Below are 26,148 nucleotides of genomic sequence, written 5' to 3' on the forward strand. Positions count from 1 at the left end.
GTGACTCCTTTTCCCAGTTCAGTTGGTAACACACTCCTGATCAACACCATTTAGTGCATGGGAAAACTAACCTGGCACCTGTTTGTCATTCTCTTAGACTCATAGAATATGGTATTGTCTAGGGGTGTGTATTGGCAAGAATCTGGTGATATGATACAAATCACAATACTAGGATCATGATACGATATATCACAATATATCACGATACTGTTCAAAAGGCAGTTTTTAGTTTTTCTTTTTTTTTAATGATTATTTCCTTGAAGAATTGAATTTCACCAGAAATATGGACAAATATTGAACACATTTTTATTTGATCACAACAGGATCTAATGCTATATCACCAAATTTTCCTCTGTTCAAACTTAAATTATGTTTTACAGACATTACAGTTTAAGATTCTGTTCAAATGTTCATATTCTGTTAGTTCATAACTAACATCAGAGCATTATTTTTGTGCAATCCCAACAAAGAAACTAATATTATTTAATGAAAGAGTATTAAATAATGATAAATAAAATAAAAACAAAATAGAAAAACAAAAAAAAGAACCTCCACAATATCTGCATTTGAATAAATACCCAAACATATCGATACAATACTTTTTAATATCGATACAGTATTGTGAAATGAAATATCGCGATATATTGCAGAACCGATATTTTCTTACACCCCTAGTATTGTTAAATGAAAATATCGGTTTTGTTTAAAATACATTCACTTGGGCAGTAGATGACATCGTCAGATTTCGGATGGATGGATGGATGGATGGATTACACTTCACCACAATTAAAATGAGCAAGGTCACTGATTTATCAATGTGCTCAGTTCGTCTGTTCAGTGCTGAAATGTGACTGTATAAAGTAACAAACTGCTGAACCACACGTCTTGTCCCAGGTTGGTAAAAGTTCTCGGTCTGTCTGAGTTTGGTCTCAGCTCATGTTTCTCTTATGTCAGGGTGCACGAGGAGCCAGAGGGGCAAGGGGGCCCACAGGGAAACCCGGAGAAAAGGTCAGCTGACTCACTGTTCAGCCCACACCAACCCCTCACCACGCTGCTCATTTTTAATGGCTGAATGAGCCCCACTTTATCATCTGTTTTTTTAACACTTCCTGTTCATTTCCTTCCATTTTTATAGGGCGCCTCAGGACATGATGGACCCCCAGGATCTCCTGGAGAACGGGTATGACAGACCCTGCTGTAAATGTTGCTAATATCTCATCAGTTTGTTTTTTTTTTTTTTTTTTTCTGTCTTGTTGATCAGTCTTATTGGCTGGTTCTGTATATTTTTAGGGCCCTCAAGGACCACAGGGAAGGAATGGAGAACCAGGACCTAAAGGGTCAATGGTGAGTTATTTAAAAAACAGATGTGGAACTGTGGACACACACAAGTTTCAAATTAATTAATGGGTTAATGTTAATATTATTTATAATAGTGTCAGAAAAAACATCTACCCCTTCCAAACATGATTATTGATCTCTAAGCATGTGGCATTGACTATTTCCTGCTCATTTTGTATCGCATTAGAAAATATTTATCGAAAAATTCTAAAAAGAAAACTACCCCAATTTTCCAAAAACATTTTATACTCACTTAAGGTGATTTTTGGCCCTCTGTCTCAAATTTACTTGACATTTTATGGAAATATGTGATAGAATATACACATAATTTGCTTTGCAAACCAAAAAATATATATTTGTATAGTGACACCAGGTAGGACAGCTAAAGTTTATGTGCCACAATCTTGAAAAGTCAGCTGTAGGAAATAGGAGAGAACAATGTGGTTTAACAACAAATCCTTCTTCTATAGCGGTTTTATAGCTTAAATTAAGTCATGTTTTTTCCCTAGAGACTTTCTCCAAGATCTAGGTATCTTTGGAGGATCTCAATGTAATTTACACACAAGAACCAGACTTGAAATTTTGTTCAGGGGATTTTATTTTACCCCCAACAGAGGGATAGTGCTTCAGGAACATTGAGGGCGGTGCTTGCAACACCAAATATTTTTAATTTAGTTTCAGCTACTATTTTTAATATGATCTAGTTTTATATAGACTTTGTCATGTTGCGTCGACAGTCTAGTCTGGTTCAGTCGGCTAGTTGGCTGTTGGAGTAATTCTGCCATTGGGTGATAATCTCAGTCTTCATACGCTTCTTCTTTCAAAATCCTCCTTACTATGTGGAATAACAACCTCACAGGTGCAACTTCCTGCTGAAAATAGTAAGTTTTGATAAAGGCGTGTATTTTCATGTGGTGTTTCCTTTTGACTCACTTTGCCACATTCAAAAGTTCTACCCCAGTGTAATTTTATTATTTGAGAATGCATCCTGTGCTTAGTGCTGCACAAAACATGATTCATAAAGAAATACAAGCTAACAAAATACAACCCAGACAGGTTTATTTCTATGCCCAAGATGATTGAGACAGACTTGCCTGCAGCAATGCTGGCACAAAACAAAACAAAACAGGGTTCTGCGAGACTACTTTAACACACATCCATGGAATTACCAAACAAAGCAAGTAACAGATGGACCACTGATCAAGTCAAAGGCACTGACAGGAGAATTAACCTAGTATTGTAACATAATATGTATGACCTGCACAGTATTAACCACCGAACCACCATATATATGACAATTTGTTGTATAGTCAGGTACAAAAATTATCTGTCAAAACCATCATTTTTTACATGGTGGTGGGCCATGTTATTTTAGCAGCATCACAGTGAAAATGCAGACCTTCATCAATGTGAATGAACCTTTTAGTTCCTTTGGTTGCAAACAGGTTTAATTTGAGCCAGACAATGAGTGCAAACCAAGTTCCATCAGAGTGTTCCAATATTTAGCTAATTTTCCCACCCTGGATGAAATTTATTGATTGTATGTGCTTAAAAAATCACACATTTATCTGGATAAAACAGTAGTATATAATGTTAGAGGTTAGTGAAAACTAAAATGGACACTAAGGCTGTCACATTAATGAAACTGACATGAGTGTCTCTTTCAGTTCATTTTATTGTATTAGTACAGTAGAGGCTTAATAATAGCTTATTAATACCCATGCAGTGAACCTAATGGAGAAGAGCCATTGATTGGAAGAATAATTGAAGAGAACTGGTCAAAGTCCAAATGGTGGAAAATGGTGTGGAAATATTGATGAAATATTACATTTTTCAGTTAGTTTGATCCTGCTCATTTTATACAGCGGAATGAAGATCATTATCACCAATACACAAAATTGTTGCAGTTGGCTTAAATACTTACAGTAATTATGTAATAATTATGGCAGGCAGAATTACTGGTGAACGGATCCTGCTCATACACTGTACTGCATGAATCACCCAAAGTGTTCGTCAGATGACATTTATTGCATTTATCTCCAAATATCTGACAGCATCATGAATACAATACTAATAGGGGGGAAATGTCCTGGCATGTGTGTTTGTGGGTGCATGTGTGTATGGATGTAGGGTCCAGCTGGAAAGGATGGACTCCCAGGTCACCCAGGTCAAAGAGGAGAGCCGGTGAGTGAGTTATTATAGGTCATAATTACTGAAGTCCTGCTACACCCAGACCATAATCTGAGGAAAGGTTTTCACCTCACACAAAAGGGAACATATTTTCTGCTCATTTTTTTCTGGCTGCAGGGTTTCCAAGGGAAAACAGGGCCTCCGGGCCCCTCAGGTGTGGTGGGGCCACAGGTGAGAAACATGTGAAACAGTTCTGTCGTGTAATATGTCGTTTTTGTGTTGATTTATTCATGAAATGGATTTCTTCTGTATCGTTCAGGGTAAATCAGGTGAGTCCGGCCCAACAGGAGACCGAGGTCACCCAGGGGCACCAGGTGTACCCGGAGAGCATGGTTTACCTGGGGCTGCTGGGAAGGAAGGTGGAAAGGTGAGTCCAAATGGTCACAACACAAAGACCATTACCATGATAGATAGATACATTCTTTAATGGTACACTGTTGTTCATGTTTGTCAGGGCGATCCAGGTTTTCCAGGGACAGCTGGGAAGAGTGGCCCTGCAGGACTGAAAGGGTTCAGGGGGAGCAGAGGAGCTCCAGGAGGAATGGTAACATTTATTTGTATCTATATATGTCTGACAGGAATGCAGTCTTTATGTTCAGAGCTTATGTGCTGTTGTCACACTGAAGTGGACACATTTTTATTTGTATATTAAAATGTGTTGAAGCTGCTTGAGCTGATAAAATAACAAATAAAGCATAACTATGTGTGATCCTTCCAGGGTCCTCCTGGTCTGAAAGGAGGCTCAGGCCCTACTGGATCTCCAGGAGCCATTGTAAGTCACCTCACATTTATTGATACAGTTCACATTGAACATTCGTCCAAAGTTATTTGTTTGGCTGTTTCATTAAAACAGATTTTTCCAGTATTTTTTCTGTGTAATGTTCCATTTGTTGTGTTCAGTTAAAGCTCATCAGACCATTACATCACATCATGATCAGGTTTTTTTATGGTAAAAAGAAAAATTAGTAAACAAATGTCTGCTGAATTAATAGCTTAAGGATACCTCAGTGGAATTTCACTTCTCTGTTCACTACCGAACATCTTACTCCTCTGTAAAACAGTCTGTAAGTCCAGGCAGCATGTCTCTACTGATTATACAAGTCAATTTAGTGACAACGTCCACTGGAACAAAAATACACTGAATACTTGTTATTAATTTCCATCACAGTCTTGACTACTCCTGTAGAGCATGATCAGTGGAATTTAATGTGGAGCTTGGCTGAATTACTGAGTCATGAGGTTTTTAGTTTGTAAGATCCTGAGATGAAACCAATCTTTGTTGTTACTGACAGAGCACTTTTCTCAAAGGTTTTAAATGTATTGTCTTTGCCCTAGTGGTTTATTTAATAATTGCATCATTTATCATCCTGTTTGCAGGGGGCGTCAGGTGAGAGAGGCCCACCAGGACCAGCTGGTGCAATCGGACAACCGGGGCGTCCTGGACCAATCGGAGGACCTGGACCGATGGGAGAGAAGGGCGAGCCTGTAAATACATCTTTGTTGTTTACTGGCTCTTGTACATTTCATTCTCAGTTTCATAATCAATACTGTCAGAAGGAAAACTGTGTAGAAATGATCCATCTTCGGTTGCATCAGTCGGTTTTTCATGTGTGTTTGGTTGTTAGTGTGTGTGCAGTTTAACATGCGTTGAATACGTTTGTGCCCCAGGGAGAGAAGGGTGCAATTGGACCTGCAGGTCAGGATGGAGAACAGGGACCTGTAGGGATGCCTGGGGCTACTGGCCCTGCAGGACCTCCAGGAGACGATGGGGATAAGGTAAACTGTTTTTCTTTGATTCATGGTGTTGTGTAGTGTTGTGGGTTTCTGTTGTGATCATGAATCGTGTGTCCTCTGTGTGCGTCCACAGGGAGAACATGGTGGACCTGGACAGAAAGGCAGCAAGGGAGACAAAGGGGAAGCAGTGAGTCTGGAGCATGAGATGTGATTGAACATGGCCTGTCCTGATAAATGTGTCTCTGCTCATGTCTCAGTCTGTCTGCATTTCACTCCATAGGGGCCTCCAGGTCCGCCTGGTACCCAGGGGCCAGTGGGGCAGTCTGGACTTCCAGTGAGTCTGCTCTTTTCTTTGTGTTCTGTTTATGTTTCCAGCATGCTAAACTTTACAACACTCCCAAAACCTTCAGAGTCAAACCTCTGTAGAGCATGTTCAGAAACCTAGTTATATCATTATGTAGTTCTATTTCTATTTGGAATGCTTTATTGAATTTCTGCCTCTGCCATGAATGTTTTAACTGTACATCTCTGGTTATTAGGCTTGAACTTCACTCTAACCCTCTATGGTACAGCAGTGCCTCTAGGCAACATACCAGTTTTTGCAGTATACTGACACCAACCATCCTGAAATATTATGCAACACTTTAAAACAGTTGCAGGGCACTAAGCTGTGCTTTCCACAAGCTTTAATTCTTAATTACTAAAGATCTGATCAGACAGGGACAGAGATAGGAGTGGTTTCAAATAAATCTAGTACTTACAGAGTGTGTGAGCTAAAGCAAATGACTACATTAATTTTCCTTTGTAATAATTGAGTACATGTTTACAGTCAGGTAGGCAATAATTCAGATCAGTGTATAGGATGGATTAGTAGAGATGTGTTTCTTATTTGTTGGCTGCTCCATATCTGTTCATGGTTCAGCTTCATTATCTCTCTGCACTGAGCTCATAACATAGAGTCTATGCTATTATAGAATCGTAGATAGAATGCAAATGGTAATGGAGGCAATATAACACTTTTATCAAATCTCACCATGCAACATTTTGATATTGTGCATTTAGATTATGTACTGCTCACTATATTTTGTATTACGTTGTTTTATATTTCAGTGCTCCATTTTAATCTCACTTAGACAGTGTGCAGACACTATTTTCACATTTAAATACATAAAAAGCAGCTAGGTCCACGCTCTGTATTTCATTGACTTGTGTACTTTATTCATTGACATTTAATCTCATAGAAATATGAAACTCATTTGTTTTGTCCTCTGACAAAAGAACAGATTATTGGGTTAAGTAGCATTCATGACTTCAAAGTCCGTTAATCCTATATTAACTCTATATTTCTGAAACACCCCTAAAGTATACCACAGGAAACTGGGTTTGACCAGGTTCTCATACAGTCATTGAGTGTTCCCATGAAATGGATGTTTCCCACAAAACTAATGTCTCTGGAAACAAAATTCATTCTGCTCTAAGTAATCCTTTTAAAATTAATATTCAATAGAACAAAGTCTGTTTTTGTGGTCATTTGTGGTCAACATTTGTGGTGGTATAGCCATAGTGTTTCTTTTTGGCCCAGAACCAGAAGCTCCTGTTCAAAGTTTCACATGATTTGTATCTCTCAGGGCGTCGATGGGCTGGCAGGTCCTCGTGGGCAACAGGGCATGTATGGTCCAAAAGGTGACGAGGGACTGCGTGGTTTTAAGGGTTCCCAAGGACCGATTGGATTACAGGTGAGCTCAGACTGTAGCCGGTTAATTGATTCTGCTGATGGAGTGAAGATAAAGCTCTGCACTTTAATCCTCTAATCCTGTGTGTGTTTTTCAAGGGCATGCCTGGGCTGCCAGGAGAGAAAGGCGAGAGTGGGCATGGGGGTCTAATGGTGGGTTTATTTCCTGTTTAAGTATCAGGTTATATTTGTATACCATTTTATTTCATTTACACAAATAAATGAACATATGTCATTTCTCCTATGTGGTTTTAGGGTCCACCTGGACAACAGGGTCCTGCTGGCTCTCAAGGACCCATAGGAGGACAGGTGGGACTCACAGAAATGTTTTCATGGGCCACATTTAATGCAGTCTTTGTTATGAAACGCTGTGATGTCCTCTGTTACTCAGGGTCCAGCTGGTCGAGTGGGGATGGTGGGACAGCCAGGTGTTGTTGGAGAAAAGGTAAAGTTAAATCATATTTTCTGAGTAATAATGTCAGTGTTAAAAGTTTTCTGAACTGAACCTCACGTCCTCATAATTTCCTGTGGAGATTATTAAACTATCCATTATTCACCACTTATCCGGTTCTGGGTCAGGGGGTCAGTAATGGATACGTCTTTTCCATGGATGTGTTTATCCTCATCCAGGCTGCTTCACACTCAAACCACTCCAATACGAGCAGGACCACATCATTTGAAAAAAGATGCTGAGATGCAATCCTGAGTTCACCAAAGTGGACACCCTCCACCACATGATCACACCCAGACATTCTGCCCATAAAAGATAAGAACAATATCAGTGACTGGTGGAGGGAAACAAGTCTGACACACTACTAGCAGTCTGAACTTTGTTGTCTGTCAGACCAAATGGCCTGTAGCCACAAACCCTATATTTCTGAAACACCCCTAAAGTATACCACAGGAAACTGGGTTTGACCAGGTTCTTCAAGTCCACATAACGCATGTGAACCATTGGGACCCTGCTGAATGTGAAGACCTGGTCCAGTGTCTGTTACGCCCCGGCCTAGGGGTTCACCAGGGCGAACATAATAGGCTCAACTTTTGTCCCCTCCCAGCTCCCAAGCACACACGTCAGTCAAAAACTAAAAGTTCACAATATTTATTATTAGTATTTTTTTCTCAACAACTAAGGAAGGGTTAGGGGAGGGAGCGGCTAAAACAACAAACAAAATCTCTTCTAGTTTAAACTAACTTACCTAATCCAAAATAAATGCAAGAAATAAAATACAGAAAACTTACCTAACTACCTAACCAAAAACAGGAGAAAATGGGAAAAGCAAAAGAGCCGACCTCCCCTACCTGAAAAAGGTTCAATTTAACAAAAGCTATTTACAAACACAAACAATCGAATTTTTTCAGGAGCACGAAGACTGACGGTCACACACGCGAACACAGGGTTGAGAGCTGGCAGGAGGCAAGAGCGAGCAAGGATGGGAGCTCCAGGGCCATCTTTAAAGGGCCGGGCAATCATGCTCCACCAATCAGAAACCTGCAACAAAACAACAAAAGGGGCACAACACACCTACAGGACGGGGGGAAAACACACACACTAAACAGAAAACACATACATATAGATACACAAATTACGACCCAGGGTCATAACAGTGTCTCATGACTATGTTTCTCATGAATCTGAAGTCTGACTAGTGACCAAACTGGCCTCTCCAGTAGGGATGTGATCCCCATACTGTTAGAACATACCTTGTGGCCCCTTTTTATCTGTAAACCATTCTAAGTTCAAATCAAATTAGCTAAATAATCTTCCTTTTTTGTCTATTTTGTTCTTCTTGCGTGTTGTTTTGTGATGACATAATTTCCCTCTCGTTATGTCTTTTATGTTGTTTTCGTCTTGTAACCTCTTTTACATTGTCTTTAGTGATGGTATTTTGTTTTTGCAATCCTGACCCATCCATTTAGGGTAAAGCTGGTCTTGATGTTTTGATGATACATAATGATATAAAATAAAAATTTGCTCAGATCTGTCAAACCAAAGTAACAAGGCTGTTTTGAAAAAGTATGGAGCAGATAGTACAGATGTGTGTTACAATGCAGGAAGTACAAGTACCTGAATACTCTATTTATGTACTGGTTCTCTTTTATCTTTTTTTATTATTATTTATTTAATATTTATTTAACTAGGAAGTCCCTTGAGATAAAATCTCTTTTTCAAGGGAGACCTGACCAAGAGGCACATCAGTACAATACAAATCAACTAACAGAGTATAAAACTTACATACAAAAATGGCTAAAAAACATAAAAAGCAGTTACACACTTCTGTTAGACAGTTTGACAGAACAGATTTGAATTCACCCACGGTAATGAAATGCTGAAGCTGAAGTGAGTTTTGCAAATTGTTCCATGACCAAGGTCCAGCACAGGAAAAAGCTGTTTTACCAAGTTCTGAGTGGATTCTTCAGACTCTAAGGAGGAGCCAATGTGATGAGCAGGAGTTGTATCCACTGGTGGATGGAGACAGGAGGCATCAGAGATATGGGGGTAGTTTGCCCAATACAGCCTTGTAGATAATACAAGCCAATGTCGCTGCCTCCTGAGCCTCAGTGAAGGCCATGAGTCCAGAGCATATCGTTCACAGTGATGGGTCCTGAATGTAGCATTTGTAATGAAACATAAAGCACTTTGAGAGACTGTGTCTAGACAGTGGACAGTGCAGCTACATTCCTGTAGAAGCCGTCCCCACAATCCAACAAAAAAAAAGTCAGCAGTAGCTTTAATGTGTTGAGTAAGATTGTTGGTCAACAGCAACACAGTCGTACTGTACATCATCACATGTTCTCCATGGTGAATATGAGCTGTGACTTTCAAGACAACAGTACAGATCCGTTCCATTTCAGCTCTAGTCAGCTAAATATGGTGATATATGTATGTTAGTATGCAGTTTGTTGTTTTTAAGTGTAGGTGATTATTGTGAATTGTGTTTTTAAGTTTAATGACTTCTCTGTTATGAGCTGCTACAGCAGGGATTAAAGTTCTCCGTCACCACAACGGATTTCCGTCAAATGGAAAAATTGAGGGGGGAAAAAAGTCATATTGAAGTAACTTCCCCACGTGTTTCGCGGAGTCCAGTCGGCACCGCGATCCTGTCCTGGGTCTGCTGTCCTGAATCTGCAGGTGTTTAACACAGGCACACCACCCACAGGGGGCTGATAGGTTTAACAGTGGTGATAATAAGATGACTTCTTTATTTTTATGTCGGGAGGAGAGATTGATGACTATCTTTGGAAGGAAACGCTGCTCATTCTGTGCCTCAGAAACACATGGACAAGTTCAGCTTTACCGAAGTTCAGCCTCCAGACGCTAACTTTAGTTTAGTGCTAACAAGTAGCTTTCATTATGAAAGAACCACAGCGAAAAGGGAAGAAGACAGAACTGGTCTACATGGACCTTCATGTTTGGGTTCATAGTTTATCTCCTCTTGCCGGTATATGACTAGTGTGTGTGTTTGTGTTTGTGTGTATGTGCCCTTCCCGTGCGTGCGGCTGTGCGCGCCGCGGCCTTATGCGGTGACGTGTCCGACTGCATAAGTGCTTTATTTTGACCCGTTCAGCATCTTATTTCTATCTGTGTGGTACAGTAGGAAGATAAAATTGAATGAATGAGTAACACCCTTGGTATTTGCAAAGCCACTGTATTTTAAATACCCTCAGAGAGTATCTGTAATGGAATATAATTTCTGTTTCAGTTGACGTAATTTCTTCCAATAAGAAGAGAACATGATATTGGCGGGAGGGGGTTGTGGACGCAGGTTTGACGATGTGCAGATTATTTTGGCTAGCATATACGACATCATGGACACGTTTGTAGAGGAAGGTGCTGAAGTGGTAACTATTGAGAGATGCGTGAAAAATAGATGGAGGTGGGCATGGCTTGATGAGAAGGGAGACGATGGAACTCCAATTAGATCATGGTGCAAAAAAATGAAGCAGCCTGGTGCGTGCATGTGTGTAGTTTGCCACAAGAAAATTCTGTATGGTTCCAATGGTAAAAAAGTCCTGATCCGCCATCAGTCTGAGAAGCTGAAGATTAGTTGGTTAGGGTTACATTTACACAGACTTTTTCCCCAAAATTCATGTGCTGTTGGAGTTATGTTTTAGGAGTTCCTAAATTGTTAAATAAAAAGTTTTTCACTCATTTTTTGCAGTAAGGTTTTCTTCTAGTTATTATTTTCACTTGCTTCAAAGGTTTTCATACCCTTTAAAATTAACCAGAGAGCACCAAAATTGACCTGAAGCTTTAAAAATTTTCTGGGGGAGGACCCCCAGACCCCCCACCAATACCACTCATGACATTTTTTCTATCCATGTTGCTAATCTTCTACACCTGTACAGTCTCCCATTCAGTGTGTTTTACAGTATTGCCAAATTTGACTATATAAACTTGTACGCTATAGTAGTATTGTATTGCATCATTTTTAATAGTGGCCAGTGATTTTGACCAGAAGAAAATTTTCAGTCAGATGAAAAATTTTTGCTTTAATCCCTGTGCTACAGACAAACTAAACTAATAAACTAGTTCACAAACATATTTTCTGTCTGTTTAGGGTGAAGACGGAGAAGCAGGTGATCCAGGACCAGTTGGTGTTGCAGGAAGGCTAGTAAGTGTGTTTTGTATTCATACTGGGCCCCCATGAATTCACACAGTCTTGAAAATTACAATGACTGAGTGTTGTTAAAAGTTACTGTATTTCTCTTCTGTCCCTCTGCCCTCCATGGCTCACTGTGCTCTTTGTGCTGTTTTAGGGAGACAAGGGTGACCAGGGAGAGAAGGGAGATACAGGTGCTCCAGGATCAGCAGGTCCTCCAGGATCCAGGGGCCCCACAGGGGAGGATGGAGCTAAGGGCAATGCTGTGAGGATCCTCAGGAACACTGAAACTATAACTCTGTTCTGCTATAAGACATTATACAAAACACTTTTCATTGCAGCTTGTGGTACCATTTCGTAGTGTACTGTACCCTGCTCCACACAACCTTTAACTTTATATACTTTATGTTACCAATATCACTCAAATCATCCTTCTTCACAGGGTCCTATAGGTGTCACAGGGGACCTTGGACAGCAAGGAGAAGCTGGACCCAATGTGAGTACCAATCCCATCATCCTTTTCATACTTTTCTCCATTAGAGATGGAAAAAATACACAAAAAAAGGTTTAACATCATCTCGTGGGATAATTTGATCATTTGGTGCTTTACACTTTTTTTAAATTCAAGTTTTTGTTTGATTTTGTAATGGAGAATTGACGGATTTTACATGCACATATAATATTTTACAATGTTATTTTTCTATATTTCTTTTTAGAAAAGAACAAAACTATCTATCCGTACATATATTTTCCTGTGTATATCTCCAGTGCCTTCACTTCTTGTTTTCTTACCCCCCCTCCCTTTTTTTTTTGAACAACAGAACAGTAATAAAAAAATGATAATAAAAACAACAGTAATATAGTAGCGAAACAACAGTGGGTATCACATTTTGTTCCTTTTAAGTGTTCATAAAGTCCACCCATGGTTTCCAGCATTCCTCAAATTTGTCATGTTCTAGTCTCAAAGCAAATGTGAGTTTCTCCATCTGGGAAATTTCTTTAACAAGTTCTATCCAATCTTCTAATGTGGGTAATTTGTCAGTCATCCATTTTCTAGTGATTACTTTCTTGCTAGCATCCAACATAATATTCAGCAGATGTTTTTTACAAGCAGTCTGGTTGTTTGTGTAGAACATAGTTTCAAAATTTAAAGGAAACCTTCCCCCAATCACTTTATCAGTGCTTCATTGTATTTTCTCCCAATACAGAGACAATTTAGGGCAGCTCCAACAAACATAATGGTGATGAGCCTTATTCATCCCATATACCCTCCAACATGGTGCCTTATACTTTGAGGTTCAGATATGAAGTTTTTGACCTTTAGCGTGTTATTTGGGAGTGAAAGTAATTTGTTGAGTCTTGAATTTCCTTTGAGCAGAGTGTTTTTTCTGAATTTTTACCTACCGATACAAATTGCACCAAGGGGGAAAACAAACCAGAGTCCAATGAGGTGTATCTGTGATATGTTGTAATATTTTGTCCATACAGTGGACATCAGCAGCTTTCATTATCACAAGGAAATTGCAATCCATAACTAGTCCTCTCACCATTTTTTGTTGTTATTAGGGTGTGGATGGTCTGCCTGGATCTAAAGGAGATACAGGAGACCCTGGAAAATCTGTGAGTTCTGTGTAGATACGCTATACACTCTGACAGTTAAAGTATAATATACCTTAATCCATAACATTAACACAATAGACTAATGCTTTTGTTACTACTGTCCCAGCAATCAAATTCCTTTGAATTTTTCAGGGGCCACCAGGAGCAACAGGGGAACCAGGACCACCTGGACCTCCTGGCCGAAGGGTGTGTGTTTCTGTGTTTAAGTGTTTCACTTTGCCTGAATCCAACATACATACATCACCATCTGATATACTTAGAGTTCCAAGTAATTCCCTATTAAATACAAGATAAGAATTCTTTCCCCTGTTAAGATGTGGTAGAGAGAATTTGTTAATTTGTTAAAGTATTCTCAGAGTGTGTGTGTCTCCAAGCATCTGTGTGACAGATTCAGGTTAAAGTGTTTTAACGTGTTCTTCTTCAGGGCCACTTGGGGAAACCGGGCAAGGAAGGAAAGGCAGGCCTGAAAGGGGCCAAGGTGAGAGATCTGAAACAAGTCTTTGATCATTAACTTCTAGATACTCGTAGCCTTTAAACATTGCTTTGCTATGTGTCAATTTAAGGGTTCACCTGGATTGGAGGGTCCCATAGGGAAGACAGGGCCTGTAGGTGGTCAAGGGCATCCTGGGAAACCAGGCCCTCAGGGACTAAGAGGAATCCCTGGCCCTGCAGTAGGTTACAGTGGACAATGATCACATATAGATGAAACATAAAGGAAAAGATAGTAGTTGAGAAATAATTGTGGTCTTTGTCTTCTTATTAGGGGGAGCAGGGTTTAAATGGACCACCTGGCCAGTCGGGACCACCAGGTCCCATGGTAAGATAACACACAACAGTGGAATAAATCTCTGTTCCACAATCAAACCATGACTTCAGTGATAATCAAAACACCTGAAACACAAAAGTGGAAAAGCACCGTTTGCTTTAAAAACAATCTGTCAAGATGATCCTTCATAATAAATCATTTTCTTGATCTCTTTTTTTTTATCACTGGCCAGATTTTATCTAAACTTTATCTTGTCATCATGTCATTTCCTCAGGGTCCTCCAGGATTACCAGGATTTAAGGGAGACCCAGGCAGGAAAGGAGACAAGGTCTGTCCACACGTGAAAGATTTATGACTGCATTTGTCCCAATGTGCTGTACAGTCAAACTGGCCTAATTTTTCTTTGTCTTTGTCCCATTTCAGGGTCATGGAGGGTTGATAGGTCTGATTGGGCCACCAGGAGACCTTGGAGAAAAGGGAGACAGAGGCCTACCAGGAAACCAGGGTCTACCAGGTCCAAAAGGAGATGAGGTGCCTAAAGCAGAAACATAAACTTAAACGCATAAACTGTTTCTCCAATTCCACTTAACATACTATAGGCTCAAATAAATACACAAAACTGGCTGATTAGACAGTGTATGCCAACATACTAAATGAAAATTGTGACGATGAAGAATAAACACATTACAAAATTAAATAAAAATACTGCATGAAAAGTATCTAAAAATTGATCATAAACATACATATATACTTATATAAATTTTTTTCAAGCACTGTATTTTGATCTATGTTTTATATTAGGGTCCAGTTGGCCCACCAGGTCCCCCTGGCCCCCCTGGCCCAAATGGTCTTTCTGTAAGTATGCACAATAATGTCCCATTATGATTCCACTGTTATCATAGAAATCTTAAGGATTCTGTTTGATTGTTTAACTCTGCCTCCTCTCTGTAGGGTGCTATTGGTCAAAAGGGATCCAAAGGAAACCAGGTAAGTAGTTGTTCAGTGTTTTTGCTGTGACATTACAGACTTTTACATCTCCAATATCATCAAGACATTATTGTTTTGTTTTTTGTTTTTTTTATTAAGGGTCCAATTGGCCCCAGAGGAGACACTGGACCAGCAGGACCTCCAGGACTACCAGTGAGTTCTGTTGACAGATATATAATCAATTTGCATTCAACTCTCCAGGGTTAGAATGAACAATATCATGACAGTTGAACATTTTATCTTACATAGTAAACACTACCAAACGCTGCATCTGGGTCACTTAATGACAGAAGGACTAGTATGTTTGTTTTTTTGGCCCTGTATGACCTCTGTGATTCAAGCACTTTTGTGATGGTTGGCAGTTCAAAGCTGTGAACTTACTGATATTTTTCCCATCATTGCTCAAGGTTCAAGGTACTTCATTATTCCCTCTGGGTAAATTATTGTACATCCAGCAGTGCACACATCAACAGCAAATGTCAGATACAGTACAGAGACAGCAATCACACACTATTTACAAACCTGACAGCAGCAGGAATAAAAGAGTTGTTGGGTTGTGTTTCCTTTTTTATCCCAAGCATAGAATTTGAAGGGCTGTAGGGGTACCACTCATCACTGAGCCTCTGGAACAGAAATAACATTCAATATTTTTCCAATCAACCTGCTACAGTTTTTTACTGTAGCAGGAGAGAGTTACTAGGAGTATAATATATTCACATATATTTTGTAATCTGATAGCATTTCCTGCAAAATAAAATGAAGCATGTTGTGAAAGACAGCAAAATTGGTAGGGGAGCGAGTGATATGCAGACTCATGTCACTTAGACCCAACATAACGAGATTTCATGGTTTTCTAAAAGCATAATTTGACACAGTAACCATAGTAACCGACAGAAATGTTGTGTAGTCTGAATTCGCCAAAATTTATTTGGAAATACAGTTAAAGTGCTTTAATTTGTGTTTTCTGTGTGACTTCACGTCCTTTCTTTTTTTTGCCTTAACACCACCTGTGTCCTGTCTTCTCTGATAAACTGTCCTCCACCTGTTTCCTCTGCTGTCCTCAGGGTTCGCCAGCAGCTGGAGTGATGCCTCTGCCAGAGCGAGGACGGAGGAGGCGAACACACAGCTCGGTGGACGGCACTACACTTGAAGACGAGGAGGAGGTGATAAACGGAGGTGGAGAGGAGTGGATGCAGGGAGATCAGGCGAAGCAGGATGAATGGTTGAAGAGGAAGGAGGGCCAAGGCATGGAGGAAGTGTTTGCTTCTCTGTCTTCAATGAAAATAGACGTGGAGGGTCTGCGTAACCCACTGGGGACTTACCACAGCCCCGCTCGCACCTGCAAGGAGCTCTGGCTCCTCAACCCACAACTCCCCAACGGTACTCCATCAGTTTGTGTCACTGACCATCTGTTTATCACTGCTGTCTGCGTGTACACTCTGTCTGTTTTCTGCTTTTCCACACTTTTACCTATAATATGTGTGGTCATGTTTCTTTCCAAATTTATCAAAAATCTATAGAAGTAAATGGTCGCTATGAACTTTTCCATCAAGTAACAACTTGTGGATGTAAAAGGTGATGCCTGCAGTTTAACTTCCCCATTCACAACAAAGTCACTAATTTAATTTACATGAAGATTTACATAACTTAGAAACATTCTCTAATGTTAGTATTAATTCAGTATTTCATGGTCTGTGAGCTTGTCTGCCTATTACACTGCAAAGTTAGCGTTACTGTTAGTAAACATAACTACGTGTGTCAACATACAGTACTGTGTAAAAGTCTTATTCCACTTTTATCTTTGTTGTTTTTGCAGGGTTGAAATGATCATACATATTTATGTCTCATTCACTTTTCATCAGATACAACAAGAAAATACAGGAAATATGTGCACAGCCTTAACAGACACAAAAGAGACAAAAACTTACTACACTGACTTACCTGTTTAAATAAAGGTTTAATAAAATAAATAACTAAATAAACAAAACTGAACTAAATGTGTTTTAAAGGTTAAAGTCACTATTTAGTGTGACCCCTGAAATCATGACAAGAAGCAGCTGCACAAACAGTTAAAAACATCTGATGATGTCGGCCAAAATACCAAACATGCAAACAAGTCAACAATCCAGAACCTGTAGTGATGTCAGAGAACGTTAAGAAATTGTGATTTCCTGTATCTGTGTGAAGTAGATTTTACCACTGTCCTGCCCCTTTAGGAGACACAAATGATGAACAGTTATTTTTACCCAGAGTCAGTGAAGTCAATATTAGACCCCACTTTTTACAAACTTTCACTTTTTTTCTAAACATTCGAACATGGAAATTGCATTGTTTAGGCACACAGAGCAGAAGACAGTAGACTTAGTTTAAGTGAGTTTGTTTGATTCATCAACATTACGTTAAAACTTCGCCAGTTACATATGTACATATGATTTCACATTAAAAAACTACACAAGCTGTTGAATTTGATAAACATCGCCAGAGGTCATCGACAAAGTTTGTAGCTACTTTTACCTTTTTTTTGTTGCTGGGTTTCACTGTTTGATAACATAGCTTAAAATGCTTCTCAAAAATACCAGTTTGTCAAAATCTAATATTTGTTCTTGTAGCTCTTCATACATGGTTCCATTTTACTGCTGTTTCCATCTAATAGCCTATATATTTTATGTTTCTTTCTTGTATTAATTCACAGAGATCTCCTCTTCGGTCAACACATGCATGTACATCAGACATGTGTGTGATTATTTACAGTGACCTTTCCCAAACATGAAAATCTTTGTGATGATTATTTTGTAAAATCCAGTATTTTCACTTTGTGGCTTTTATTGTAGTGATGCCCCTGTCTCTGTTATAGCCTCAAGTAATGTGACCTTCTGCCAATCTCTGCCTCTTTTTTCCTCTCCAGGTGAGTACTGGATAGATCCCAACCAGGGTTGCCATAGAGACTCCTTCAAGGTATTTTGCAACTTCACTGCACAAGGAGAGACGTGTCTTTACCCTGACAAGAAATTCCAGTCGGTTAGTTTGTATGCCCAAAACAAACATGCACATCAATTAGTTATCTATTGTGTCATTTGTCACTATTTAACAATCTTATTTGCTTGCTCATGTGTTTATCATCAGGTGAAATTAGCAGGATGGAAAGGAGAAAAACCTGGCACCTGGTACAGTAAATTCCGGAAAGGAAAACAGGTATCATCTCTTAGCGTTATGCAAGTTAATAGAGTGTGTTTTTACATGCGACATTACATTACAGCTTAACTTACAATGTAAAATGGTTTGACTTGGGAGCAGCAGCATGGCCACATATTTTATTGCAATAAAAAATGTAATCTCAGTCAGTTTCAATGTCAAATCAAAATCATCATTTCTTTCAGGCTGAAAGGTTGATATTTGTTTCTTAGTGAAAGTTGAATAAACCAGCTGGTTATTTTTGTAGTTCTGTCAAGTTCAGAACATTGATAGAAATAATTTATTACACAAAATACCCCCTTCAGAAATGACAAATACACCAGTACAGCAATACAATATTATCAATAATAAAACTGCTTTTTAGTCTTTATTTTTCCATTTTAATTTATTATTTCATCTTGCTGTTTGCTGCTCCTGCAACAATGTAAATATATTAGTGTCTTTTTTTTTTTTTTCCGTGTCTTTTCTTATCGCACCTTATGAGCAAACAGGCAAAGGTAGTATCATGATGAAATTTTTCCTATCAGTTAAACACCATTGGGTCTAGGGGTATGGGAGGGTGTTACCAGAAGAGGAAGAGTATGGGCAATGGTATGGTTATAAAAAGAAAAACTAAATGGACTTGTATTTATAGCCCCTTTCTACCTGTATGGTACTCAAAGTGCTTTACACTGTGTCACATTCACCCATTAACCCCCACAAACACATACGTTCATATTCACACACCAGTCAAACAGTCGCGGGGAGAAACTTGGGCTTCAGTGTCTTGTTCAAGGACACTTCAATGTGAGGACAAGGGTCAGGGGTCAAACCACCAATCTTCCAGTTCTGCAAACGGAGCCACAACTGCCACCAAATGTATTAACAATTAACCCTCAAAGACCCAAACAGCCAGTGGTGACCAAATCCATTTACTGATCTAAACTGTTTAATACCTGTTGATTCATTAATCCTATCAATACATGTAAATAACTGTTGTAAAATACAGTTTGTCATCTTTTCATGGACATCAGATATGACCCAGTTGGACGTTCAGAGGCTCCGTAGTTACCATGGAAACATTGTCATCTTCTATAAAATTGATTCATCAGTAAAACCCATGGAGTTGGATCAATGACAGTGGATGGAGACACTTGTTTAAGGTTCAATTAATGATATATATGGATGAAAAAGTCACTTTTTCTTAAGTTTTCTCTTGATATAATAAAACACAACTTTAATGTGAGCTTTTATGGACATTGACATGTTCAGAAAATTAAATATTGGAAAATGCTTAATTTACATTGAAAAAACACAAAATACAGAGGATAATATTATAATAAATTGTGATAAATTAATTAAGAATGATTAAAAAGAAAAATTCATTTGGAAACTGCCACAGAAGATGCACTGGGTCTTTATGGGTTAAACTAATGAAAAATAACACAAAGATAAGTTGATCTTAATAGCCAAAGCCAAACAACTGAACTGAACTAAAACATCTGCAGTATGACTGCGACTACAAGAAGCACAAATGGACAAAAAATGGAATACATGGACTGATTACAGAAATTGGAATGGTGGAAGGACTGAATAATGGGAATGTAGTGTTGTGTAGCGTACCCAAGCAAGGTTTATTTGTTTGTTTTTTGTTGTTTGTGGTGACTATGTGTTTATAGAATTTCAATAAAAACTTAAGTGGAAAAAAAAAACAAAAAACATCGGCAGTATGGAGGGATCGGTTAGAGAACCTGATCCATCTGCTCTCCACATTCATTTCCATGGAGGAGAGAATGTGCACAAACCATGAGGAAAAGAAACAGAAATACAAGGCACTGAGGGTGCTTTAAAGAATGTTTTAGGCCTGAGTGAAAAATTAGGAAACCAGAAGACTATTTGTGATTTTATTCTTTATGGTCAAAGCATGAGAAACGCTGTCAAATGTAGAGTCAAAACAATTATAATGATAACATTCTGAATCAGAAAATGCGTGAGTAAAGTCTGAACAGAACAGAACTACTGTTTTAGCAGACATTGCAGACTAAAAAAAGACCAAAGAAAACATGATTATTGCAGATTAATTTATTATTATTATTATTATTATTAATAATAACAATAATAACAATAATAATAATAATAATAATAATGATGATGATGATCAGCCCAGTCCTAGTTTTATCACTGTCAAAAGCACTGTTGTAATCATGTGATCACTCTCCTGTTCCATCGCGTATGTAATTAACAAAAATCCCAAGACAATGGTGGATGGACAAGTTTAGTGAGAGAAGAAACCTTTTAACTGTGGTGGCAATATGTTCAGTTTTTTATAAATCAGTGCAAGTACAAATGGCAGAGATGGGTAAGATTCTTGTTTTTGTCCATTCCATGCACAGCCAGAATGAATGATGATGCTGTTAAAATGGTAAAGAACTGAAGAAACAGCCAGCAGTTTCCATCAGAAAGGGGCCACTTCACATTCGAAAGAAGTGGAAGCTCAGTACTAGAGGCTGATTATTTATTTGAAAGGATCTTTATGTGACGGTGGATGAAGACAAGGCTATAGTAGAAGGATGGAGGCTAAAAATATTGCAAAATACCACATTTATGATCCAGTTTGTGTTTGAAACAAGAAGGCATTTGTTCCACTGCCATATCTCAGTACATTAAAAAGGACAGAATATTCACCACGCCACCAACAGTTTTGGCAAGAGGCTTTATATTTTGGGGTTTTCCATCCAACTCTAATGGCGACAGCACAAGGGAATTTTCTTCATTACGCTAATTATCATGATAGGATTGTGTGTATTATATCCTGTTAATTTGCCATGGAGATCACCAGCTTGTTCACCATGTTCTGACCATAAAATCACAAAAATAGTCTTTGATGTTTTCATCATGGATTGGACAGATTTTTTTGTGTTTTAATTTCAGATCAAAATAAGAACTAAATCGCAAACTCAAGGTGTGTTCGCATGTTATGTGTTTTACAACATTTTTTGTTTTGTCGCATTTTTTTCATTGTTTTTCATCTTGTTGCTTCTCCCATGAATAATCGAAAACCAAAACTAATAGGGCTGCATAATATTGGAAAAAAATGACTGCGATTTTTTTTTTTAACCCTGTGATATATATTGCGATATAAAAAAATACTCAGGAGGATATAATAGCTGTGTGGTGACGACGTAAATGGTCAAATTATTTGTGTTACGTCTCTTTGTGGCAACAGGTGCAAGGCACTGTCAACACAGAACACGCTTCAGTATCATTCTTCTTGTAGCTGAAATAATTCCAGATAACTGACTTTGCTTTTTTTTTTTTTTTTTGCACCCAGTCTTTGTTTATGGTGAATTTCTCTTGTTCGTTGCTCATTTTTCAATGTTGTTAACAGCGAATCACTCCAAACTGATTAAGAATGATTGTGATTGGTGGATGGCTGCGTGCAGTGTGTGTCAGCTACCCTTGAAATTAGATGAGAACATGCTGAGTTCATTTGCCTCCTACATTGCAGGACCTGCGATGTGACTATTGCGCGCACGTACATTATGATGATGATGCTCAAACGATATATTGTGCAGCTCTAAAAACTAATCATTAAGCTAAACTTTCACTCTGGACCAAACATCAGCCTCTTGACATTGTGCGAAAAATAAAGAAAAAATTCCTATCATGATAACATCTTTGGTCATAGAAGAATGAACTGAATATTTGCTTACTTTTCTTTATTTTTAATTGAGTTCATTGGTCTCTATATACTCTCTTTTCAGTCTTTTTATTTACTTATATTTTCTGAAATTGCTCTACCCTATGCACGTTTCATTATCATGTTGTGTGTCTCTTTGTGTCCAGTTTTCATACTCTGGATCTGACGGCGTTCCGGTCCATGTGGTCCAGTTGAATTTCCTGACGTTACTGAGCGCAACAGCCAAACAGACCTTCACCTACCACTGCCTGAACTCTGCAGCCTGGCTACACACCGCCACCTACGGCCACGAACATGCGCTGCGCTTCAGAGGCAGCAACGGCGAGGAAATGACGCACGAGAACACATTTTACATCAATGCACTGTACGACGGGTGTCAGGTGAGTGACACACACACATTTACCTGTGAATAAACACCACCACACGTCTTTGTTGATAAATTGATATGTTTGTTTCCGTGTTGCAGACACGTTCAGGGCAGGAGAGAACGATGTTGGAATTCGATGCTCCGCTCTCCAACACGCTCCCCATCATCGACGTGGCTGTATCCGATTTTGGAAATGGAAACCAGAAATTTGGTTTCCAAGTTGGCCCAGTCTGCTTTAATGGTTAACTTAGCCATAGGGCCAACAACAGGAGTAATTTAATAGGAAAAGGAGCCATGGACTTTTTTTTACATGCAGGGAGAAAACATACAAGACTTACCTGGTGCCACATATTTATAAGTTGATTTACCTACAACAGTGTTCTTTCATGTAAACAGTCATTCCTCTGTGCAGTACACATTCCACTTTTCACTGTCTGTTATTCATACATTCACCTCACTCATCCTACACGTCCTCTCAGCTGACTCACATACTGTGTTTTAAGGGTTCAACATGTAACAAATGTGAAATTTACAGGCAATAATTGCTTTTTTAATTTCCACTGTGTGAATAGATCAAAACATACCCTCAACAAGGACTTTAACTGCTTGACCTGTGGCCACTCCAATCCACATTTAAGACATGACGACCAACAGACAAACTCTTTAATAGAGATGTATACATGCATATGAAAACAAACGTCTTCCATAACCTTCTCAGTCGCTTACTGCCCTGAAAACACAAGGGACAGTGATTTGCATGTGAGGACTCAGGTCAGATTTTCAGTGAAAATCTGATGAGTTATGTTTATGTTCATCCCTGAGTGCCTTTGTGCTTCTCTTAGGCTCTTCTACAGCAGCAGCAGTAGTGTGTCACTGATTACTGTTAGTGTAAAAATGGAACCTACGGACGCCAACAAACGACATTAGTACCAGATTGGCTCCGGCTGCTGCATCTACAGATTACATTACACATTATGACTGGCTGTACAGTGGAGAGTAGAGGTACATCCTGCCTCTTTTTTGGCCTGTTGGAGTGACAGCTGTGATAAGCTGAGAACTGTGGCCAGATGTTCTTGTATATGTTAGCATTTAGCCTGTATGAAGTAAAAGGCTGTCTGAAAATATGAATGTTATATCTAAAATATTAATAAAAAATAAGTAATAATATGATACTGGCTTATGTATAAATCTCTATAGCTAATGTTAGCCAGTACTGGCATTCAACAGTAATGAAAACTCTGTTATTTCCTCACAGTAACATAAGCCAACATTAGCCTGTTGCTGACATGGTTAATAGGTAGCATTACCCACTTCATAGCATTAACTCAATTTGTACTGCGCTTGTATGTAAACACAGCTACTTCCTGTAACTCAAATAATCTTATAGAGTTGAGTAAAATATTATCTTTTGTTTTACTAGTCATGAAATACAAGATTCAAATGATTTTTCTTGTTTTGTAAATATCTAATATATGGTGCTGCTGAAACACAAGATTTATGACAGTTTATGTTAATTAAATAAACTCTTGTCTTGTGGTGCCATGAATGTTTTCTCAAAAGCCCCATATCTGTAAGATTTTTTACAGTACCTTCATATTTTTGAAGTCTGTAAGTGTATTTCCATCCAGCTTTATTTATTCACATTTTTATCTCAACAGTGCAGGTTGTATTTTACTGTATTAAGTACTCCATCTAACAGGGAAGTTTTTAAACTTAGATGATGTAGAGCCAACTCTTAATATTTGTGTAATAATGTAATATAGTGATGGATGGAAATGTGCATATATTACATTTTTTATTACCTTTTTTTTTTCTTTTAGATGAAAACCTGCCCTCTGACTGGATTGGCAAGCAGTTAGTTGCAATGGGCTCTATGCACAACCCCACTACTTCCAGACACACCAGGATTAATCAGTGTGTCCAATAATGAAAGACAGGATATAAAGGAGCCACCTGAAGTTCAGGAAATAGTGGGGCTGTGCATAGAGCCCATTAACTCACTAGCTAAAGTTTGCAGCTATTAGCTTGTCTGATTCTTAAAAACATGTTTTTGTTTTAAAAAAAAATCTACAGTTTTTTTTTTTTATTTATGACACTAGCAAGACCAACGATAACTATTTTTATTTCAATCTCAGTAACATTCATTAATGGTTGGGGACAGGAAGTACTTGAATTTTTGCACCTGAGTAGAAATAAACTGGTAACAGTACTAATGTTTTGGTGTAATATGTCAACTGCTGAAGCTGTATATTAAGTCCCAGTAGTAGCAATTAGCCAGGATTAGGGTTTTCACAGGTTTGTACAAAGGAATGTCCAGTTGGATAAAATCATTAGCTCATCTCGGCTTGAACTCCAATGTCGACTAGCAAATAGAGGCAGGATGCACATCCTCATCTCACCCCGCAAATACTTTATGATATACAGTCATAATTTATGAGGTAATCTCTCCTGTAAATGAGACTGTGTGTTTCAGTGGGACTACCTGTATAAATAAAATAAAATCCTGCAGGACCTGGAGTTGATCTGGGTCATCATAGACTCCCAACACAAACCTCACATCAGCATGCATGCATGTTACATATTATACTTTTAACAGAAATACAAACCTTCACATGAATTCCCAGGTCATATGTCGCTCCTCTTTGAAGGAGTGTGTGGTGCTTCTTCTGAGTGGTTACACATTTCATCCATACACACAATTTACAAAACGCATAAACATCATGTTTCAGCAGCCTTCAGTCACAATGTTCTGTTGCATCATCAAACCTCAATTTGTTGTGTTGTTGTTACCTTTTTGTTTGTTGTTGTCATTTTGTTGTTATGATTATCTGTTATGTGATGTATATTGGAGTGTAATTCATCACGGTGCTATGATGTAACTCCTGGTGGAGTACATTTGTTTGTAAAAGGGAACTGGGACAGTGCATTTTTTTATATTGTGAAGCCATGTTTTATATTTTTTCAACATTACAAACCAAACCAGTGCATTATTGTCTCAAGGTCTTTCTGTGCATATTTGTGTGGGGAAGTGACTGAGTAACATATTTTAATAAAAGTACATAATGTACATTTAACTTAAGATGATGAGATTTTGGCTTATTGAATGCATTTGTTCAACAGTGAAGAGACATGTTGTTCACCATTTTGCTCATTTTACCTCTGCACTACTTTCATATTTCCATACAACACTTTCCTTTGCATGGTTATGGGGTGCCTCAGAGTCTCGAATAATCCATGTCCATTAAAAGCAATGTTTAAATGATGCACATTGAAAGTGGAATGATAGGACAAATGCAGTGAACCAAATGGGTTCTTACCCAGCCCTGTTTCCCAAAGGTTAGAAAATTCAGTTGAGGCTATTGAGTTCAAGCATTTTAATTGATCAGTAAAATCCTAAATTGTGTTTTTAAAGCACCTGGAGGACAGTGGAGCAGTAATAAAGTGGATTTAATGTTCTGGGATACGGTTCCAAAAGCCTCCTATGTTTTGAACCAAATCCAAAGTGCTTTGTCCAAGAGCAGAATATGGTTAAAACTGTCAGGATGTGTGCTACTGAAGGAGTGACAAACTTTTTCCTTTCATCAACACACAGAACTAGATTTGAGCAGGTTTTTTTAAAGAAATATTAATAACCCTTTAATGTAGCATTATGCATAATGAATAGTTCAAAGCTCTACTGCTTACACTACCTGGCACAGACAGTAGATGATAATAATAAATGTTTCGTGTGTGTAAGCTAGTGTTAGCTTGTTTGCCAGGGTTAATGGGAGAATGGATCACCTGAATGGACAGATGTCACTGGTTGTCAGGCTGTCATTGGCTGATGTTAGACAGTATATTATTACTGTATGGAGGGCAAAGCCAGCATATTGGCACAAGAGAGTAAGAGCTGTGGGAGAATGACAAAGAAACTTAGGACGTAAGATGACAGATTCTAAT

At 38.6% G+C, this 26,148-nt stretch overlaps 1 protein-coding gene across 1 annotated transcript in view; it reads left to right on the top strand.

The window, feature by feature from the left end:
• Positions 1–25,271, top strand: part of LOC115429438 (collagen alpha-1(XI) chain-like) — a 73,853-nt gene extending 48,582 nt beyond the window's left edge. Inside the window, exons 33-66 of the mRNA XM_030148859.1 lie at positions 955–1,008; positions 1,136–1,180; positions 1,291–1,344; positions 3,469–3,522; positions 3,646–3,699; positions 3,788–3,895; positions 3,983–4,072; positions 4,247–4,300; positions 4,906–5,013; positions 5,197–5,304; positions 5,396–5,449; positions 5,543–5,596; positions 6,891–6,998; positions 7,094–7,147; positions 7,250–7,303; positions 7,386–7,439; positions 11,557–11,610; positions 11,756–11,863; positions 12,041–12,094; positions 13,165–13,218; positions 13,351–13,404; positions 13,643–13,696; positions 13,782–13,889; positions 13,982–14,035; positions 14,259–14,312; positions 14,408–14,515; positions 14,786–14,839; positions 14,936–14,971; positions 15,071–15,124; positions 16,036–16,351; positions 17,877–17,989; positions 18,095–18,163; positions 21,989–22,222; positions 22,309–25,271. Of these exons, the coding sequence (XP_030004719.1) occupies positions 955–1,008; positions 1,136–1,180; positions 1,291–1,344; positions 3,469–3,522; positions 3,646–3,699; positions 3,788–3,895; positions 3,983–4,072; positions 4,247–4,300; positions 4,906–5,013; positions 5,197–5,304; positions 5,396–5,449; positions 5,543–5,596; positions 6,891–6,998; positions 7,094–7,147; positions 7,250–7,303; positions 7,386–7,439; positions 11,557–11,610; positions 11,756–11,863; positions 12,041–12,094; positions 13,165–13,218; positions 13,351–13,404; positions 13,643–13,696; positions 13,782–13,889; positions 13,982–14,035; positions 14,259–14,312; positions 14,408–14,515; positions 14,786–14,839; positions 14,936–14,971; positions 15,071–15,124; positions 16,036–16,351; positions 17,877–17,989; positions 18,095–18,163; positions 21,989–22,222; positions 22,309–22,455 (2,832 nt within the window). The 3' untranslated portion in view covers positions 22,456–25,271. The remainder of the gene's footprint in view (positions 1–954; positions 1,009–1,135; positions 1,181–1,290; positions 1,345–3,468; positions 3,523–3,645; positions 3,700–3,787; positions 3,896–3,982; positions 4,073–4,246; positions 4,301–4,905; positions 5,014–5,196; positions 5,305–5,395; positions 5,450–5,542; positions 5,597–6,890; positions 6,999–7,093; positions 7,148–7,249; positions 7,304–7,385; positions 7,440–11,556; positions 11,611–11,755; positions 11,864–12,040; positions 12,095–13,164; positions 13,219–13,350; positions 13,405–13,642; positions 13,697–13,781; positions 13,890–13,981; positions 14,036–14,258; positions 14,313–14,407; positions 14,516–14,785; positions 14,840–14,935; positions 14,972–15,070; positions 15,125–16,035; positions 16,352–17,876; positions 17,990–18,094; positions 18,164–21,988; positions 22,223–22,308) is intronic.
• Positions 25,272–26,148: the final 877 nt, after the last annotated feature.

This window comes from Sphaeramia orbicularis, chromosome 1 (assembly GCF_902148855.1).
Source record: "Sphaeramia orbicularis chromosome 1, fSphaOr1.1, whole genome shotgun sequence".
Taxonomy (NCBI): Eukaryota; Metazoa; Chordata; class Actinopteri; order Kurtiformes; family Apogonidae; genus Sphaeramia; species Sphaeramia orbicularis.